Raw genomic sequence first — 21,645 nt, 5'->3', positions numbered from 1 at the left:
AGCATCTCTCTTTCTGGTGATATAATCAACTGTTTTAAACCTTTCTGTGAAATAATCGTTTAGTTCACAAAGTCCAAACTGAGTCAAACTCTTAAGTACAGGACATGTTGGGCCAGATTTAAGTAGAGAGAACATGCTATTTATTGATTAAAGTCAGGATTTTGTTAATGTTTGATGGTTGCTTGTAGTACCTCTCCTATCTCCATACAGGTGATCCATGCAGTACATTTTAAGTACATGTTTTCAAAGAAGTTTCTACCCTTTGCCCAGTTCCAGCAAACGTTATAAAAGCAGATATCAGTCAGGATCAAATGTCTGCCAGTCGTCACATGTTATCTGCAAATGGAGAACAGGATTGTCTTAAAGGTGAGCTTGAATCTCACCATGAGAGTGGGATGGGAAGTCATTTTGAGCCGGACTACAGAGACAAATCTGCTGACAAGTGGAACTGGATCAGCCCTGATGTGCCCAGCAGATGTACCTGGAGCCTGGATGCACTCATTTCAGAGTCTCCACACAGCCTCCAAGCACGGTGAGGGTGATGTTAGTCAGATAGAAATCAATATTTGCCTTTGTTAAAATAATCACTTTAAAGTGATGAAATAATCAATATTTGAAAACCTTATTGGTAATTTAATCATTTAGTATGAATTAGTCCATAACAAAAACATTGTGAGGGGAATTCATATAAAAAGTGAAATAGATAAAAACAGATATACAAAAGAATACAAAACAACTTTAAACAGAGACTCAGCTGTGTTAGCAAGCCATTTCTGCAGATTTTGAGTTATTTTCAGGGAAACCACAGCTGTAGCTAATTACAATTGTCATACTATGACATTAATGCTAACTCTGCTCTGTTAAAGACACTCTGTGGAGTTTTTTGGTAAGCAAAGTAATAAGACGCATTTTGTGTATCCATCCAACAAACCTGTTCAAAGAATTTGCAATGTTTATTTTCCAAACCTTTTGAAATCTGAAACTGGTACTGTCTCTCATCAGTGTTTATGAAATTGCAGTCTTCTTCTTCCCTGCCTTTGTTTGCATGTTTTTGTGTTTATGTCACCACCACCTGTTGATTTGTTGAATAGTAAGAACCCATTGGCATAAAAACATTCTTCAATATGGCCATAACAGTGGTTAAATACTCCACAGGATTGCTTCCATGTAAATTACCTTCATAAGGTAAAGTGACAATATCCTATTGTATTTACTAACTGCTGATTGTAACTTTTTCACTCAATCACAGCATGGAGCCCCCCAGCATCCTCCCCAACATCCTTGGAAAAATTGGAGACACACCTCTGGTTCGTTTGAACAGAATCCCTAAAGAGTTTGGACTCAAGTGTGATATTTGTAAGTAAACGTTCTTTTTTGGTAAAATCGTTACTTTTAGCTTTATATAATAATAATACAACTTTGACTTATTGTGGAGGAAACTTCTGTGTAGCAATGCATGGAGTCACCGACTCAGGAAGGAGACACGGTGAGAGTTGGAGCTTTGATGTCAAACACTGATGGGTATATTCAGAGTATTCGGCCGGAGGATTCACATCACAAGTCAAAGAGTCAGAGGTTCCGACTTCACGGTAGAGTTGCCACGTCAATTCTGAAGAGCCTCTCTCTATGCTAGACCTTTTAACTGGTTCACAGAGAATCAACATCTCTGAAGGAGTAGACTAAACAGCTGGGAACACTGAGCCACCTGCGTCCGACACTCATGGCCTCAAAGATTTCACATCTTAGAGTCCACAAACACCGATAAGGAAGTGCCTTAGCGTTCTCACAACAATTACCATTCGTGCCAGACAAGTTGACCGGTCACAAACTGGTGACAACAACACATATGGCACCAATGCCTTTCCTTAAAGGAGATAACAGACGTCAGAGTAGATCATAAAACGTCACAGAGCAAAAGGTTAGATATCTAGAAGAATTATTCCTTAACACTTATCACAAACAAATACCATAGTAAAGTGACAGAAAACATTTTCTTAAACAAAATAACAGGAATAACAAGCAACACTTTCATGTAACATTCCTCATTTACTGCTGGCATGCAAAGAAAATATCTTTGAATGAAACTTGAATTGGATGTCACACAGGTTTTTTTACAACTTGGTCAGACTAGTTCCAGTCTGTTCAGATGAAATAATGATGCACACCTGCCGTCCCTGTCACTAATTGATCAGATAATCTGCAAAAACTGAACAAGCTTCTGTTCTGTTATAGTTAACCGATTAAATAACTTAAAATAATACTATACACAAAAAAATTATGTTGGGAAAAAGGAAGAAAGCAACCTGCAATGCTAACTTGTTGGATTTTGCATCCTATACTGTAACAGTGATTAACAATAAAATAATAGCAGAGACGATGAATCAAACTTCAACACTCATGTTTCTTTTTAAATGTGTTATTTAGTAGCCAAGTGCGAGTTCTTCAATGCAGGCGGCAGCGTGAAAGATAGGATCGCCGTGCGGATGGTGGAAGACGCTGAGCGAGCCGGGATCCTCAAACCAGGAGATACAATCATCGAGCCCACCTCTGGCAACACAGGTACCTGTAAAGAAAGATGTAGGAACAGCTTGTTATCAAGGCGAGAACACAGAAAACTATAACTTAAAGGAACATGGCACGTTGCTTGAATTCTCCTCTGGCCGTCTGCAGGTCTCGGCCTCGCCCTCACAGCTGCAGTGAAAGGCTACCGATGCATCATAACCATGCCTGAGAGGATGAGCATGGAGAAGGTACACAACTCCTTTAAAGGAATATTACCAACAAAATAATCATGTGTCAGATCCTCATCCTGCATTAGCTTACATTTTTGGAGAAAAACATAGTTTTTCTGGCACGGCTCCATGATGAACGAAGAATATATGGATAAGAGAACAGCACACATTTAACAACGGCAAATCTATATCAAAACATGAGTTGACCAACCCTCACAAAATGCATGCAGAGCAATCCAAGTCTCATTTAACTACTTCCCAAATGAATTTCACTTCAGCTCAGGATTTAATACATTGGACTTGTCCATTGTCTCACAGATTCGCTGCGCACACATGGACTATTTATGTTGAAGTGTTTTAAATAACATGTTTTAATGCAAACATGTATGTGTTTGTGAAGTAGTGACTGGATGAATGAGATTTTGATTATATTGAAAGCATAGTGTGAGACTTTGTAAACAGATGTTTTGATATAGTAATTGTGTAATAGATATGGAAATGGTAAATTTGTAGTCCTCCTTTAATGATCAATACTAGTGCATTATAGACTAGTGGCTAATGAAATGTAATTCCACTATATGTTTTTAGGAGGATGTGCTGAGAGCTCTCGGGGCAGAAGTAGTGCGCACACCTTCTGCTGCTGCCTTCGACTCCCCAGAGTCTCACATAATCATGGCGTGGCGTCTGAAGAGCCAGATACCCAACTCACACATCCTGGACCAATATCGTAATGCCAGCAATCCTCTGGCTCACTACGACACCACAGCTGAAGAGATACTGGAGCAGTGTGGTGGTTTGTGCTTTAACATTGTACGGCAGTCCACACAATATGATTTAGCTCAGTGATGCTCTATGCTTAGTCCTTTAGAAGACCAACATGTGTAAAACAAATACAAGGAATAGCCATAAGTGTCCTGTGTAGATTTATGCTAAACTATTCCTAAAGATTGGAAAAGAAAGGGTTGCTTTTGCTTCCAGGGAAATTGGACATGTTGGTGGCAGGAGTTGGCACAGGCGGGACACTAACTGGTGTTGCTCGGAAGTTGAAGGAGAGGTGCCCCAATGTCAAGGCAAGACACACACCTCATTGTGATTAAGAACCTCATTCATTGCTTTATATTTAGCTAAAACGATTAGAAGATTTGTATGGAGAACACGTGATGTTCAGGTGAGTTTATGTTTCAGGGCGGTGGTGCTGACTTTACATTTTTACACTTCAGAGTTTACAGTTTTCACTATTGTTTTCTATGTTTCAGATAGTTGCTGTGGTTCCGGAGGGCTCCATTCTGATTGGATCAAATGAAAATAAGACTTCCTATGAAGTGGAAGGCATTGGATACGACTTTATCCCAACAGTGTTGGACAGATCTGTGAGAGAGTTTGTGCATGCATACATTTAAACTGTGCAAGATACACATTTTGGTTTAATCGGCACACTGAGCAATAATCATGTGTTTCCCTCTCCCTTCATGTAGCTTGTTGACATGTGGTATAAATCGACTGATATGGAGACGTTTACCATGTGTCGCAAGCTGATCAGAGAAGAGGGCCTTCTTTGTGGTACGATCACTATGATACGGTTCAGGTTTTCCTTATATTGTACATTTTGCTACAGTCATTAGTTCCCTCTCATTAAGTTTGAATTCCTTTTTGTTTTTTTCTGCAGGTGGCAGCTCTGGCTCGGCCATGGCAGCAGCAGTGAAGATGGCTCAGCAGCTGGAGGAGGGACAGCGCTGCGTGGTCATCCTGGCAGACTCTGTCCGCAACTACATGTAAGACACAGATTTACTGAACTCTCGTAACATTACTTAATAATATTGACACCCAGAAAGATAAACATCCAATTAACATGGTGCTAATTCTACTATACTTGATTTAACTGAGCCTCACTGTTATCCTTGTTTTGGTGTCTTCTACTGAACGTTGGCTGCTTCTCATTATGATTACTGGATTCTATTGTTGTTGTTTCTATTTGAATAATTATTTGCATTTATTTAAATATTTTCTTAATTTATTTTTGTTTTTTTATACATCTTTGAGCTTTTGTGATCTCAGCTAAATAAATAGTTGCTCACAAAACAAACAGACAGAGGACATGGTGCAGTGAGTGTCCAGTCAGGATTATCTGTTGTTTTAATTTGCCTGTCCACCATGATGAAGTTACTAGGACAGACACTTTGATACTAAACCAAAGGGCCTGGCTGTTAGGGGAAGACACACAACAACACATTGCTGGCTGCATCCCCTAATAATGATGGAAAGTAACAACTTTAGTCTCGAGCCTAACCAAAACGTGGTATTGTGTCAAAAACAAGAGTTGCCAATTATCTGTTTTGTTTTGTGCACAAACTCATTGCTACGTCCAGGTCAAAGTTCCTGAATGACAATTGGATGTGTGAAAAGGGCTTCCTCAGCCCCGAGGAGCCAATGGACCTCAAACCCTGGTGAGAAAGTTAATCATAAGGCTAACGGGAAACCTTATCCAGATGTCAAATAACTTCCTCTCTTTAAGGTGGTGGAACATGACGGTCCAGTGTCTGAAGCTGTCTGCCACCTTCACTGTGTTACCGTCTGTATCCTGCCAGAAAACCATCGAGATCCTGAAGGAGAAAGCCTTCGACCAGGCCCCAGTCGTCGATAAGTCAGGGTATATCTCTTCAAAAGAATGTTTGATTGTTTTCATATACTTTGTTTTTTATCTGGTCCTCCTCTCATAGCACAACCTGCTGTTTTTAAAGACATATACTATAAATGACTTCATTAATTTAAAATATATATATTTTCCCACTATCGAAACCCCTGGGTCTTCCACTATTTATTTAAATCATTAAAGTAAATTATGTTTAAGTTATATAGCCCAATTTCATCAGCATAGCCGACATTTCCTCAAGTTGCATTAAAGGCACAATGATCAGGTTTTGTTGGTTGCAGTTTGTAAGCACAACATCAGCTTCACACTCATGAGCTTTGTCTGCATGTCTTCTTTGCCCTGCTATATATGCTATTTATGAGCTGTGTTGTCCATGTTCATAGCTTTCTCTGTACCACTTTACAATAAGACTACCCTTATAAAGGGTTTACGAATAGTTTGTAATTCATTTATTAATTAGGTTTTGAACACTTTATAAATCATTAATAAGCTTTTATAAGACATGAGATAAACAGGGCAACTGTGACCGGTTGCTTGCCAAATAGTGAGCCCACATTTATCTGTACTGCTAAGCCTTATATTGGCTACTTAGCTTACTTTGTCTTCTTCATCAGCCAGCATCCTTGGTATCTGTTGCTCACTGAATTGATTCTCCCCCCATCCATCTTGATGTTTCTTGGCATCTCTTATGACCATCTATGAATGAGTTACTACCATTTATCATTGGTAAAAGGGAGCCTTATTGTAAAGTGTGAAACACATCACCATCTATTGATGAGTCACTAACATTTATAACTACTGAAAGGGTGCGTTGTTTTTAAGTTTAATACACATGTCCATTTATGAATGAGTTATAACATTCACGCTTACCTAATACACATTTTTCACATGAAATGCAAAGTAAGATGCAACAGAACCAAGCAACACACATGAAGAAAATCAGGCCTCAAAATAATGACTGTTTAGTATGACTGTAGTGGAGAGTTAGAGATAACTCAGTGTTGGCACTAGTTTTGTGTTTATCACTAGGTTCACGCAGGTGTGTCGGCCAGAACACCACTTAAGGCCAAAGGTCCAGAATAGAGGAAATGAGGAGCTAAGATGAGGCTTGACTTCTTTACTTATTTAGGCAGACATACAGATATTTGTCTGTGTGTGGTTTTTCCTACAAGGGAAATAAACAAAATACAATCAATATAAGATAACTTATGCATACATAAATAATATACATAATAATGCCAAACCCTATAGAAATAATAATCTAGACAAGCTATAATACAACATGTCTCCCTTCTCTTATAATCATAAACACATTAACATATAATGTCAAACACTCATTACGAGGGACACGCAGAGATTCAAAGTTAAGCTACCGCTAATGAATAACGTTCCACTTCCGGTTGGCGGAAAGCGGCAGCCGATGCTCTTATTGTGAAACGCTACAGACATGCTACTTCCGGTAGCCGAGTAGCGGAGCAATAAATGAACTGTAAACACATAATATCTCACCTTTAACGCCACATAAACATTTATCCACATAAATTACATCCTATTACATTAATAATAGGTCTGTGCCACTGAGCTGCCATAATAAATATGCACGCAGCATGCACAGATCACATGAGCACGGAGACTCTGCATTAAGCCACATCGGCACAGAAGTTATCACAATAATAATAAAGTGTAGAACAACATAACAGGCAGCACTGTGGACAAACACTCACGTTCATTTACGCACACAAGACGAAGATTAAGACGGCATAATTTTCCTGCAACTACTGACGCACATAGAGTGGCGAAGTCCCTCCCCTTCCGGTGGACCTCCATGGGACCTTATTTCGGAAAAATTATGTATTGAAGTCAATGGAGAGAGAAAGATTATCTATCGATCCCGTTTGAATTGTGCCACGAATTACACATATGATGTTTGTCAATTTAAAAGATAATTTTGCAAGTCAAAAAAAAAAAAATGTGTCGTAAAACTGTGAAGTAACACATTTGTTTGTGTGAAACGCTCAATGAACTACATCTCTGGTCAACAACACACGTCACCAAGATGGCCGTCACTACTGTCTTGTCAACAAAACGATTGACTACCTTCCAGAGGTGGGAGTAAGTCCTACATGTGCAAGTCATGAGCAAGTCTCAAGTCTTGACCTACAAGTATCAAGCAAGTCCCAAGTCACTGTGGTGAGAGTCAAGCAAGTCAAGTCAAGTCATTGCTCAGGTCAAGTCAAGTCAAGTCTTACGAAATTCTGATGAATAAGCCCAGTTTCCGCATTTAAATCAGTTAAAAGACAGTGGTTATGAAAATGGATTTAACCCACACTATGATCTTCATTACATACACAGTTAATCATTTGAAATCTAATTTAGACCGATGACAATCATATTAGATTCATATTAACCCTAGAACTGCAGACAATATAGCTAGGACTCAATCAAAAAGTCTGTTCAAAAAGGCAGAATTCCAGGTAAGAAAATCATATATGGCATTTGCCATTACACATATTTAATTTAAATTTCTGTTAACAATAGAACCGCCAACAGCGTCAGCACCTACATAGATATCATTTTCAAATCATTTAATTTGTTCCTCTTCATAATTTCCTTATAAACTAAGTAGGACGATTTAAAACTCACTTAATTGGGTTAATTTAGAAATTGCTTCAGTTTATCATCATAACAGATCAAAAAGTTCAGATTCATTTTACAATAAATCAAGGAATGATGCACTTCTACAAACAAAAACAACATAATTAAAACATTGAAACAAACTACTAAAAGTAGATGAACTACATTATTCAACAGTTTACAGTAACTTCTGATAACACAGGGGAAATAAACGAGGCATCTTTTTTCCTCTCTCTCTCTCTCCCTCTCCTGACGGCCCGTCAGTATCAGGGTTAGTCAAAATGAATCCCTTGGCGGTTCTAGTGTTCATTTACCGTTTTGTCTTCTCTTTGTAATGCTTAATCGATTTGAAACCAAGTCTAACGTAGCTTAAACTTAACGTTAGCTTTCTAGCTAACACAACACATTCACGCACCTTTCTCTGTGGATTTTTTTTGTAGTGACGAATGAAGTTGGATGTTGTGGTGGTCGTGTCACTGATCTTTATGCTGCAGACCCTGCATACCGCTGCTCTCTTCTTATTAGCGTCATCAACAACATAATCCTTGAATCCATCTTCACTATTTGTGGAGTAACGCTAGCCGCTGCCATGTTAACTGACGGTCCTGCCGTCTAGTGGGTTGCCAGGTTTGCGCGCACGGCGCTATAATCACCCAATCACGTTTTTCGAAAAAACTAAATGCAATATCTCACTACAAAAACAAACGCAAATATTTAATTTTAAACAGACAAGTCCTTTCAAGTCATCTGTCTCAAGCTTAAGTCAAGTCTCAAGTCATGAATACCAAGTCAAAGTCAAGTCAAGTCTTTTATCAATGTTAGTCAAGCAAGTCTCAAGTCAAAAATATGCGACTCGAGTCTGACTCGAGTCAAGTCATGTGACTCGAGTCCCCACCTCTGGCTTGTCTACATGATCGATCATAGCGAATTTAAATGAACCTTAGCGATGCATGCATACAGTTACCTACCTCATAAAATATCTATCTAACTTACAAGGATGACCTTATTTTACCAACCTCAAACAGAAGCCGTTTATTCTACAGTATTATCCCACTTAATCCTTAACACTTCTCTATTACGTTTTAACTTGGAGGCTACGATTAGCATCGTTAGCACAGATGTAGCTACCACTTGCTTACATGCTAACCCAAGCCTACATTCATTAACGTTAGCTGACTCAAAACATAAGCCACACATAAATAAAGTTCTCGAATTTCACTTACCGCAAAACCGCATTTATGCACCGTCTGTTTTAACCGCAGAGCGAGTCACAATAGTCCGATAGAAGCATGAAGAATAGTCCACAAGGCACCAGCAAAACAAACACGGCCGAGTTCAAGTTATGTTCCCCGGATGAGTTGAGCAGGCTGAGCCCCTGTAGCATCACGGAGCTGCTAGCAGTGCAGAAATCTAACAGCAGCAGTCACTGGACATACCTGTCACTCAATGTGACCACGCCCTAATTTATGCATAACTTTAAGGCTTAAAGGGCCCATGTCATGGCCATTTCCACTGATCATAATTACATTGTTGAGGTATACTAAAATAGATTTATACTGTGCAATTTTCCAAACTCACATTGGTTTCGCATACAGCATCTCTGTCAAGCATGTGTATTCAGCAGTATTCACTTTCTCCACTAAACGACTCGTTGGAGCTCTTGCCCCCCCCTCCCTGTGAGCCTAGTGTGCTCCGATTGGTCAGCTCGGCCACTCGTTCTGATTAGTCAACCACCAGAGAGGCTGCGCCCATGTCAGTGCTTTTCCCGGCTGCTCTCAGCGTAACATCAGTCTTATCATGGCGTCGGTACAGCGGTATATTTTATATACATATATATTTTTAACTGTTGTTATAGAAGAGTGTGACGGCCCCAGGGCCTTTGTCTTACGATGGGGTGGAGCTGAAGAGGCTAATCAGCACGATCACGGACACCTCCGGACACAGTCTCTCTCCAAAGCGGCTGCAGGAAGACTAACTCTGCGATCCTCTCAACCACCTATCTTTGCATTTACCACAATAAATGTGCCGTGGTTTTGTAAACTCGTGTATGTCTCCTTGTCTTTCCGTTGTGGCCTACGAGCTACTCTCATAACAAAGAGTAAGTTATTTTTACCCGTTATAAACTACTACTGTTTGATGAGAAATCAAATCATGGTTTGCTATATATGAATTCAGGGAAGAAAGGATAGGCCTACTAAGTATTTCCATTAAACTTTATTTTTAGAAATGTACAAAATGAACATAAATATACATATATACACACGGTATATCATCCATTCCTCCTCCTCTTGCCTGCGCACAGCCGGTGCGGTGCGGTGCCTTTTAGCACGAAGCCTCAGTAGTAGTAGAATCCCTTCCCCGTCATGGATTGTCCGCCAGGATCTGGCTGGACGAAATCAAATGCAAATCACAAAATATTAGAGAAACTTAGTTGTTTTAGATTAGTTAGTAGTAGTTGTGTAATGAACAGCTTGCCTGCTAATATGCTAACCTAGCTTTGTTTACCTTGGTAGCTAACACGATATGAACGTTAGCTTGGAGGAAAGGCAACTATAATGCAGTGTAATAAAACTACTATGAACAAAAGCTAGTGGTTCATATTAGGCTAGCAATAACGTGTTTATAATTGCAATCGTATACGGGTATTCTGCTACCATACAATGTAACTTGCATGAATACATTGTTTTGCGCTAGCATACAGCTAGCCTCGTTAGCTACATGCAGTATATGTACGGTCACAATGTACGGTAAATCACAGTACAGTATACTGTATGAGTATTCCGTGTGTGTGACTGCAGACATTCTCCTGCCATGACAAACATGTAAGGCCATCTGCTGACATTGTAGTTGATATATTTAAACGCTAGCAACGTAGCATCACAAAAATGTTTTTCTGACCAAAACTAGCTCTAGCTCCGTGTGTTAGATCGCTACGCCAGCTATAATGTAATTACGTTTCGCGACTGACCGGCAAATCACCCGGAGTATACTGTCAATAGGTATTTTGTGTGTGAATGCAGACATTCTCCTGCTATGAGATACATGTATGCAAGGCCATCTGCTGATATTAGAGTTGATATATGGAAACTCTAGCAACTTAGTTAGCACAGTTAGCACTGTGTCAATGGCTTAGCAGTCCAACACAGTTTACACATTTAAACAGTCTTGTTTGATAAATACACAAATAACAATGCAAACTTACAGGTTGTATACCCAGATCTTCCCCTGCTCCAAACGGTCCAAACAAGCTGTGCATATCCGGCCTCAAACTGGGCAATGTTTTGGAAGCTTTCGTCTGTGAAATGCCGGTTCTTCGAACCTCTGGAGGAGGAACACGCCGCTGCTGGTGTGGCCATAGCTCTTCGGGATTGGTCCATTTCGTTCCGGGTACCGCATGACATCATGCGGTACCCGGAAGAATCAAATGGGCAGTGACGTATCTCCAACGAGGCGTTTTGGGGAGGTATTTTCTGTGTTAGAGTTTTACTCGCTACAGGGTGTACTTTGAGGGTTTTGACTCTGCACACCGTTTACATGCATAAAAACCTTCATAACACACAAGGGGACGGGTAATAACCGGAAAAGCATGACATGGGAGCTTTAATATAACTTATAAATGGTAGTAACTCATTAATAAATGGTGATTTGTTTAACACTTTACAAGGCTCCCTTTTGGCAGTTATAAATGTTAGTAACTAATAAATAAATGGTCATAAAGAGATGCCAAGAAACATCAAGATGGATGGGAGGAATCAACTCAGTGAACAACAGATACCAAGGATGCTGGCTGATGAAGAAGACGAAGTAAGCTAGTGCCAATATAAGGCTTAGTCATCTTGCCAAATAGTGAGCCTGTGTTGATGTATGAAAACTATGTTAGAACTGGTTTATAAATGGTTCTTAATTAATAATAAAGTGTTTACAACCTAATTAATAACCTAATTATAAACCCTGTATGAATCCTTTATAAGGGTAGTCTTATTGTAAAGTGGTACCGCTTTCTCTTTTTGAATGTGCACTTCTGATTTGTAAACCTACGTCGTCGTCTACACTTGACTTCCAGAAATTTCCCGAACATTTAATCAGAATACTGATATCATTATACCGGTACAGACAGTTTACACTCCTCATTTAAAGCCATAGGAACTGTGTCATAGCTAATATATTATCTGTGTGTGTGTTTCCACAGTGTGATCCAGGGGATGGTGACTCTGGGAACAATTTTGTCCTCTGTGACGGCTGGAGAGGTCAAACTCTCAGACGCTGTCAGCAAGGTGCTCTGCAAGCATTACAAACAGGTCAGTCCGTAGAAACACATTGTTTAGCATACTATAACATTCCATGCATTCAAAGTGAACATGTTTACATGATGGACTCTCTACACTTGTTCTCCCAGCTGCACCTGACAGATAACCTGGGCAAGCTGTCCCACATTCTCAAAACCAACCCCTTCGCCCTGGTGGTGAATGATGCGGCTCAGAGTAAGATACTATTTTGTTTAGGTTGGTAAGCTTGTTGCTTTTCTGCAACTCAGCAGCACAGATGGGTTGATAAAGGACTCCACCTAGTGGCTGAAATCTTAAAACAGGGACATTTGTTGCTGTGTTTGAAAAAGCCTGGAGCCTTTCGCACACTGATTGAAGTGCCTTTAAACTCACATATTCATTTTAAAGTCTCCCTTCCCCTAGAAAAAAAGAGACATTCCTATGGAGCTAATTTCCTGCCATAACTCCACAAACAAACTAAACAGGTTTTACAAATGCCTCATGATTCACTAACAAACACAATGTGGTTTGCAAATACAAAACACCATCTACAAACTAATGCATTTAGTTTTGCAAAGAAAAAACGTATCTATCAAATAAACACATACCATTATTCTAATAAATCATGTTTCATAGACAAATTCAGCATAGGTTTTACAAGTACACACATTTTTTTTACAACTACAACACTTATTTTTACAACTACAAAACTTGTTTTTACAACTACAAAACTTTTTCTTCTCACGGCGGAATATTACTGCCAAAAGTCACGTGACTGAGTCACGTGACTTTTGGCAGTAATATTCCGCCGTGAGAAGAAAAAGTTTTGTACTTGTAAAAAAAAGTTTTGTAGTTGTAAAACAAAGTGTTGTAGTTGTAAAACAAATTTGTGCACTTGTAAAAAAAAGTTGTGTACTTGTAAAACCTAAGCTGAATTTGTCTCTGAAACATGATTTATTAGAAAAATGTTATGTGTTTGTTTGATAGATACGTTTTTTCTTTGCAAAACTAAATTCATTAGTTTGTAGATGGTGTTTTGTATTTGCAAACCACATTGTGTTTGTTAGTGAATCATAAGGCATTTGTAAAACCTGTTTAGTTTGTTTGTGGAGTTATGGCAGGAAATTAGCTCCATACATTTCCTCTTTTGTTACTTAGGCCTACTTAAGCTTCACTGTGCAGAATCATGTACGTGCAGACACTGTTTTTACATTTAGATGTTGAAGGAAACGTTTTTTTGTACTAACTCAATTCTCAGTTTAACATGTGTCCATATATGGTTTAAAAGAAAATCATGGCCGGATAGCATTTTCTTAAGAATTTTGCATTTGTTTAATTGTAGATGGTAGATTAGGGATGACAACATGCACACACATCCTGAGCTGATCAGTAGTGATGGTTTTGGGTGTGAAGGTGATACAATTGCTGCTTCATTTTGATAATGGTGTCCACTTTAAATGTGCTTGTATAGGCTGATATTGTTGTTAAGGATTTTTAGAGAGTATTGTCAGTGTAACTTCAGTCTACTCTGTCTCTCCAGATGGGGCTGATGGGTCAACTTGTCAGAGGCAGATGGTGGTTAGTGTTGTGACACCTATTGACCTCCTAAACCACATCACCACACACAAGATGCTGGATCTCTCGTCCTCTGAATGCTCGCTGTCAGACACACCGTCTCTGTGAGCACTTCCTGTTGAAGACATCTATAACCTCCTGCACACCATGAGGCAGCACAGAAGTACTCTCTCTTTTATATATTTAAAGGTGGGGTAGGTAATTTTGGAGAAAACCAGCTTGAGTGCGCTAGAATTTGAAAATACACAACCGGAAAAAATCTGCCACTTCCTTACAGAGCCCCTCCTCCAACACACACGAACGCGCACATGACCAATGAGGGCGCAAGATAAGTTTGTGCACAGATGGAAGGCTGACAGGCAGGTAGGCCATCCAGTTATTTTAGCCGGGCCGACTAAAATGATTGGTCGTGCTTTTTACAGTATTACGGCTTCCACAGATGACATTTTTTTATGGATTTATTGTCAAAGCACTTAAGATATTCATTGCTATCGGGATGTTAAGAGCATTCCATGGAATATAACAAAAAGTGTTTCTCGAGCCGGTTTCTCAAACGGACCTACCCCACCTTTAAGTATTAAAAGAAGTAAAGGAAGTTATCATGGCCACACATTTTTCATACACTTGTTTCATATCAAAATCATTCATTATAAGTTTTAATTGATTATTGATTAACTGATTAGCGAATATAAAAAACACTGTTTTATTCAAGTTAAAGTAAAAAATGTGCAACATTTTGTTTAGTCAGTCAATTTCTTCTTGTAAATGTGAAATGTTCCCAAGAATAAAATTAGTTTTTTATTAAAAAACAAAGTTATTTGAATCAAATCTATCACCTTTGAAGTTTATATAAATGTCCTCATTCTGAAGTTGACCCGTAGTCTCTCATTCCCACTCAGCGGTGACGCCTGTTCTAAAATGAAGTTACCATGGTGAGCGGGTGAATTGCTCTATTACAGTCTATGGTCAAGTGCGAATTTGGTCGAACTTTGTCATACTTCATGATAAAATGTCTTCATATACACTCTAGTTTCTTTTGAGGACCGAATTATTATTGTTGATAGACTAAAGCTAACTGCTGCTAACATTGGCCGCCGTTAGCTAATTAGCTGTTAGTACCGTTAGCTTTGAGTGTCGCTGCTAACACAAGCGCGCTGGACGGACGCCCCGGGTGTCAGAACCAGAACCGGGAACGGGACCAGGCGAAAGTGAAACAGAAACGGGTTCAGCAGCCTCTACGGAAAAGTGAGTGAAATAAGATCGCTTTTTTATCTCGTGTTTTTGCAGTTGCACTTTGTGATGTAAAGTTGTCATCTTGCTAGTTATTGGTCGATCACAAGTAGCCTACAAATATTAATATCCTTCTAAAACTAGCAGCGCTAAATCGCAAAAATACCAAATATTGTTATGTTATTTATTTATTTAATAGTTTATTTGGCAGGGACAATGCACAGTAATGAACACTTAAAACATTAAAATGTATCAAGCGTAACAGTGCCAGATTTAGCTTTGAGCTAATTTCCATCCACAGTCCCTCACATAAAACATTTAAGAAAATTACATTTGACAAACATAGCAAAAACAAAATACATGATATACAAAAAGTGCAAAAGAGCAAGAGCAGCATCCACAAGTATTTATGACATGGTAATACAATACAGCAGCAACGACATATAAAGTGCAAGAGAAGATACAAGAGCTACATACAGTGCAAGAGAAGATACCCCTGTATTAAAGTGCTTTTAGCGGTGATTGTATGGAGCTAATTTCCTGCCATTCTCCACAAACAAACTAAACAAGTTTTACAAATGCCTTATGATTCACTAACAAATGTGTGTGGTTTGCAAATACAAAACACCATCTACAAACTAATGCATTTAGTTTTGCAAATAAAAAACGTATCTATCAAACAAACACATAACATTTTTCTAATAAATCATGTTTCAGAGACAAATTCAGTACAAAACTTTTTTTTACAAGTACAAAACTTTTTCTTCTCAAGTCACGGAATATTACTGCCAAAGGTCTTGTGAGTCACGTGACTTTTGGCAGTAATATTCCGCCGTGGTTGTGCTCAGGATTTTCTCACAAATGTACACATGCTCACTCACACATGCTCCACGGCAGCAGGGGGCGCTACTGAGTCCATTTGGACGGCAGGAGGTTGAGCAGAGCATAGAGAGGCGAAGTCCCTCCCTTTCCGGTGGACCTCCATGGGTCCTTATTTCAGAAAAATTATGTATTGAAGTCAATGGCGGGAGAAACGTTATCTTTCGATCCCGTTTGAATTGTGCCACGAATTACACATATGATGTTTGTCAATTGAAAAGATAATTTTGCAAGTAAAAAAAAAAATGTTTTGCCGTAAAACTGTGAAGTAAGACTTTTTTTGTGTGAAACCGCTCAATGAACTATATCTCTGGTCTCGCACAACAACACACGTCACCAAGATGGCCGTCACTACTGTCTTGCCAAACAAGGGATTGACTACCCTCACTTTCACCACAATGAAACACGTCCAGAAGAATGTCATGCAAAGCTGCCTGCCTGCCTTCCTTCGATTCTCCCTGAACTGCCTGATCTTTTTAATGTTCAATGTTAACCATTTGTGCAGATAGCATGATGTAATAAAAGATCGCCGATGCTAATGTAGCGTTACTGTAGCATGTCTCCCTCGGGGGCATCCGGGCTTAAAGATGTATTATAGAATGATCACACCGGTGTGACAGTACTCTTCAAAGGGTTCACGAAATATGACTACTACTCTACTGTTTAACACTGTGGTTAACTTAATGTTACTTCATGTTAAGGCTAATAAAAATAACAAGGCTAAGCCGGCTGTAATGCTAACTAACGTGCTTGCTACTAGCTAGGTAGCTAAGTTGATCCAGCCAGCCACTCCTGGTCCTTTCATCAGACGGGAAGCGAAAGAACGAGTAAGACCCATTGCTGGTATGATTACAACCTGGTACTAAGCACACAGGCATATTGTTAAAGTTATCTTAGCTATCTCTTATATGTAGTGGAGGAAAACAATTGTGACATCACTTACGCGACTCTGCGATTTGTAGTCTTTCTAGTTGTGTATTTTTCATAGTCTTATATTTCAACAGTTTTACGACAAACTCTGACTTTTTTGACATGGAAATTATTTTTTAAGATTGCCAAACATCATATGTGTAATTCATGGCACAATTCAAACGGTATCGAAAGATACGTTTTCTCTCCCCATTAGGCGCTTTCACACCGCAGTACTTTTCCCACAAAGGTTCATCAGAACTTAGTTAATGAGAACTCTTTAGTTCTCATGAACTAAGTACAGATCGCGTTCACACCGGAATAAGTCCCTGGGGGAGGATTAGGCAAATGAAGCCGCTGACGTCACTTCTTCTTCTTCTTCTTCTTCTTCTGCTTTGGGTTTACTGGCAGGCTGCAAACAACTTCACGGCGTATACTGCCACCCGAAGTCCCCGGCCGGAAGTCCCCGGAGTTGTCCCAGCAGCTTCTACTGAAGCCTTCCGAGTAAATCGCCAGAACGCCGACACCTCCTCATCTCCACCGCTCCCATGTTTTCTTTTGTGTTGCCATAAGTTAGTCTCTCTGCATTTCTGCGCTGGGCTAATGCTAATGCTAATAATGCTAATGCGAGGATAATAAAATGGCGGCTTCACAAAACTTTTTGGGAGTTTTACGTGGCGTGGTTTGCATTCCGCCCAGCCAATCAGACATAGGAACCTTTTTCTCCCACGAAAGTACCTGCTCTCTAGCAGGGACGGAAAAGGGGGTAAAAAGGTTCTCATGAACTAATTTTAGTTCGGCTCTTTTTGGTGTGAACGCGACATTTCGGAACTATATCGGAACTAAAGTGGGAAAAGTACTGCAGTGTGAACGCGGCTATTGACTTCAATACATACTTTTTCAGAAATAAGGTCCCATGGGGCGGAAGTAGAAGGGCGGGACTTCGCCTCTCTATGGAACAGCCCTTGCCATTCTGATGACAGCGGTGTTTTTAGCGATCCAGCGATCTGATACCGGACCTCATTTAACAATGGGTTCACAAACAGGTGAGTTTGTTGTTTTTTTCTGGTGAAAAAGCCAATGTTAACTCAACTAATTTACTGTTTCATGAGTATGAGCAGACTGCAGGAGCTACTTTACACCAAGCTAGGCACATTTCATGTTGGTTCAGAAGGAGAACTCAGGGTATATACACTCATTCCTCCACTGATCACTGGTGGGCAAAAGCCACATTTTTATATATAAATATATATAAAGATATATATAATTGGTGTAAGCTAGCTCCTGCAGTCTGCTTGATATCATCCTACACATAAAACAGTAACTTGTGGAGTTTAACATTTTTCACCAGAAACAACAACAAACTCTTCTGTTGGATTTTTTTCTTTCAGCAATTTAAGACATTACACAAACACATAATCCCCAAGAGAATAAATAAAAATAAATACAACAACACAATAAACAAGAAAAAAAGTAATACTTAAATAAATAAAATATACAAATGGTGTCAGCATAATTCATAAGAGAAAACTCAAAACAACATAAATTATAAAAAATTATGTAAATGGGTATGGGACATTTACAAAAGGTTTCAACATTAGGTTACAAAGCTGGTAGTATCCTGAACATCAGCATGATGTTCATTCAATAATATCTAGCATATAAATCGCCAAAGTCATATCTAGTTCCTTTCTAAAACTGTAAGAATTTCCCCCATATTTGATTAAAGATATCAGATTTTCCCTTAAGGCCAGACAATGAGAGATATTTAACATATTGTTAGTCTGGTATCAGATCGCTAGAAACACCGCTGTCATCAGACAAGGGCTGTTCCATGCTCTGTTCAACCTCCCACCGTTCAAATGGACTCAGTAGCACAAAAGTCACGTGACTCACGTGACTTTTGGCAGTAATATTCCGTGACATGAGTAGAAAAAGTTTTGTACTTGTAAAAAAAGGTTTTGTACTTGTAAAACCTATGCTGAATTTGTCTCTGAAACATGATTTATTTGAAAAATGTAATGTGTTTGTTTGATAGATACGTTTTTTATTTGCAAAACTAAATGCATTAGTATGTAGATGGTGTTTTGTATTTGCAAACCACACTGTGTTTGTTAGTGAATCATAAGGCATTTGTAAAACTTGTTTAGTTTGTTTGTGGAGTTATGGCAGGAAATTAGCTCCATATAATTGCACGTCTGTTTGTTTCTCAACCATTCTTTGAGTTGACCTTTGAAGCTATTGAGAGTGGGACAATCCCGTATCTCAGTTGGGAGGCTATTCCACAATGAGCTGCCTTTAATGGAAAGGACATTTTGTCCAAAAGTGGTCCGTCTGCAGTGGACTTCACTAGTTCTATTTCTGCTCCGTTTAAAAACACGTTGGATCCTTCGATTCTGACTGGTCGTTGACGTTTACTGAACATCATGCATACTGTTTTTTTTTACATTTAACTGTAAGCAAATGTTGTTCAGCCAGTGTTGAACCTTGTCCAATGCATTACACAAGGTTCATGAGATCATTTCAGTGATGTACTGTAGTTGTTCAAATTCACTAGTGCTTTATCCTAATGTCAATTTTCATGTATATGTATAAACAATATATGTTCCAGGGTGTTTCTTGTTTGTCCAGTGTAGTGATAATATGTAGTATGAATGAGTTTTCAATAAAACACGATTTTCCTAATAATAATACTAATTATATAAATTAGAAGAAGCACCAAAATCCAATAGAAAGAGGTGTGCTTACTTGTCCATTGTAGAAATACAATTCTGCATTGAGTTGGATTAGGTCACATGATGTGGAAGCTATTGAGAAAATCCAACTGTCTGTGAAAAAAACGTTTTCTTATAAATAAATAATAATATTCATATAAAATACAAGGTTGAGTCCAATTTAGAGAGGTGTGTTCTACATTTAGTAGATGCAGTGTAGTAATAGAACCCGTTTTACATTTAGCTGCTGAAGGTGGAACGTTTCTCTTAAATCTCAGTTTGACGTGTAAGAAAATGTTTGGTTTGAAAAACAATCATGGTTCAACAGGAGTGAAGTCCATAATGTGATGTGAGAACTTGAACCTCCAGTTCACAGAAACTGACATCCAAATATTGCATATTCATATAAGGAGATGTAATTGTAAGAAATGTCTTACTTAGTAATTGAACTCAAGGACACAAATTATGGCTCAAAGCAAAGTGTTTTTTGTCTTAAGACTGGAGGATATTTTTTCAATAATGATAAAAGAGTAACCTTTCATAAAAATAAAAAGCAAACAAACTGATCACTTGATTCTTGAATCCTGTCCTCATTTGGCCTGTTGTTACCACGTGTTGGCTCTCAGTAGACCAGAGGGAGGCAGCACTGACGCACTTAAGGGCAGTTACAAAGGCAGTAAACTGTGTGTAGTACAGCTCTGTACTTCAACACACTACAGTATATTATGTTCCTCATGAGAACATTGAGTTCTTGGGAACTTCAAAGGCCATGGTGTCTCCAGTCATTCACAGTGTTTATTCTTCATTCAAGTGGATTTGATGCATTGGTTTGTAAAACATTACCTCATGGGAATTAGGGGAAACATATTTTTAATCATAGGAATCCTAAAAGGCTAAATGTGAAAACAGATTTGCGGGGCCAAATACTTTCATTAGATGATACATTGAAGCGTCATCCCCTTTCACACCCTATGTTGTTGCAATGTCTAACATTTTCTTCAAAGCTTTTCTTTTTCTGTTATATGCCGTTTTAAACGTTACCCTGTTGAATATGAATTAAATGATCAAGGCATTGATAAAGTGCTTTTGTCAGAGACTTCTAAAGTGTTTGTTTTGAAATAAAAAAGTTACATTTATGTAACTGCATGCTACAGCTTTGCATTGTAGCATGTGCTGCTTGTGCAACTGAATAATAGGACAAATGGTCATGTCAGCATAGCTGTTGTTATATTATTGATCCCATCAAATACAAATAAATTCAGTTTTATAACTGAGAATTATTCCTTTTTACTTTTGTGACTCTTTCCAAGGAGTGTTTCAAGAATGAACAATTCAGTGGTTTTTGAATATGGAGGTGACACTGACATTGTGCTAAACTGGTAGCTGTAACCATCAACGTCATTATTAAACAGGACCACTCTAAAGGGCCAAACTAGTCATATAGCACAACCAATATAACAGCCGATGGAAAACCCCAGACAGAACATCATACTGTTCTTGACTGTGGATGACGCTCGTTTCTAACAGTCATGAACACAAGACTGCATTTACAATAATACCTAAATGTAGAGTTTCAGAAACCATTTCCTCAAGGACCTTTTGCAGCAATGTGTCACAACACTGGACAAATAGGACAGACTTATTTGAATTTAATCTTTTTAATTAATTCAGCATTTTTTATTGTCAATTTTAGTTTTTTTCCACTAGCTTCCATGTCATGGTCATGGTCATGTGACCAGGAGTGGAGTGCACCAGCTGGGCGTAAAAAAGTAGGTGTTAACCAGAGGTGGGGACTCGAGTCACATGACTTGACTCGAGTCAGACTCGAGTCGCATATTTTTGACTTGAGACTTGCTTGACTAACATTGATAAAAGACTTGACTTGACTTTGACTTGGTATTCATGACTTGAGACTTGACTTAAGCTTGAGACAGATGACTTGAAAGGACTTGTTTGTTTAAAATTAAATATTTGCGTTTGTTTTTGTAGTGAGATATTGCATTTAGTTTTTTCGAAAAACGTGATTGGGTGATTATAGCGCCGTGCACGCAAACCTG

At 38.8% G+C, this 21,645-nt stretch overlaps 1 protein-coding gene across 1 annotated transcript; it reads left to right on the top strand.

The window, feature by feature from the left end:
• The first annotated feature begins 395 nt into the window (after positions 1-395).
• On the top strand, positions 396-13,964 carry cbsb (cystathionine beta-synthase b). The gene is made up of 14 exons (XM_034129152.1): positions 396-532; positions 1,250-1,356; positions 2,425-2,559; positions 2,671-2,750; positions 3,321-3,525; positions 3,711-3,802; positions 3,989-4,102; positions 4,208-4,292; positions 4,399-4,504; positions 5,099-5,176; positions 5,245-5,379; positions 12,206-12,314; positions 12,413-12,497; positions 13,822-13,964. The coding sequence occupies exons 1-14, from the start codon at positions 396-398 to the stop codon at positions 13,962-13,964; spliced, it is 1,611 nt and encodes a 536-aa protein (XP_033985043.1).
• Positions 13,965-21,645: the final 7,681 nt, after the last annotated feature.

The sequence above is a fragment of the Trematomus bernacchii genome, unplaced genomic scaffold (assembly GCF_902827165.1).
Source record: "Trematomus bernacchii unplaced genomic scaffold, fTreBer1.1, whole genome shotgun sequence".
NCBI lineage: Eukaryota > Metazoa > Chordata > Actinopteri > Perciformes > Nototheniidae > Trematomus > Trematomus bernacchii.
This window is presented reverse-complemented; position numbering and strand designations above follow the sequence as displayed.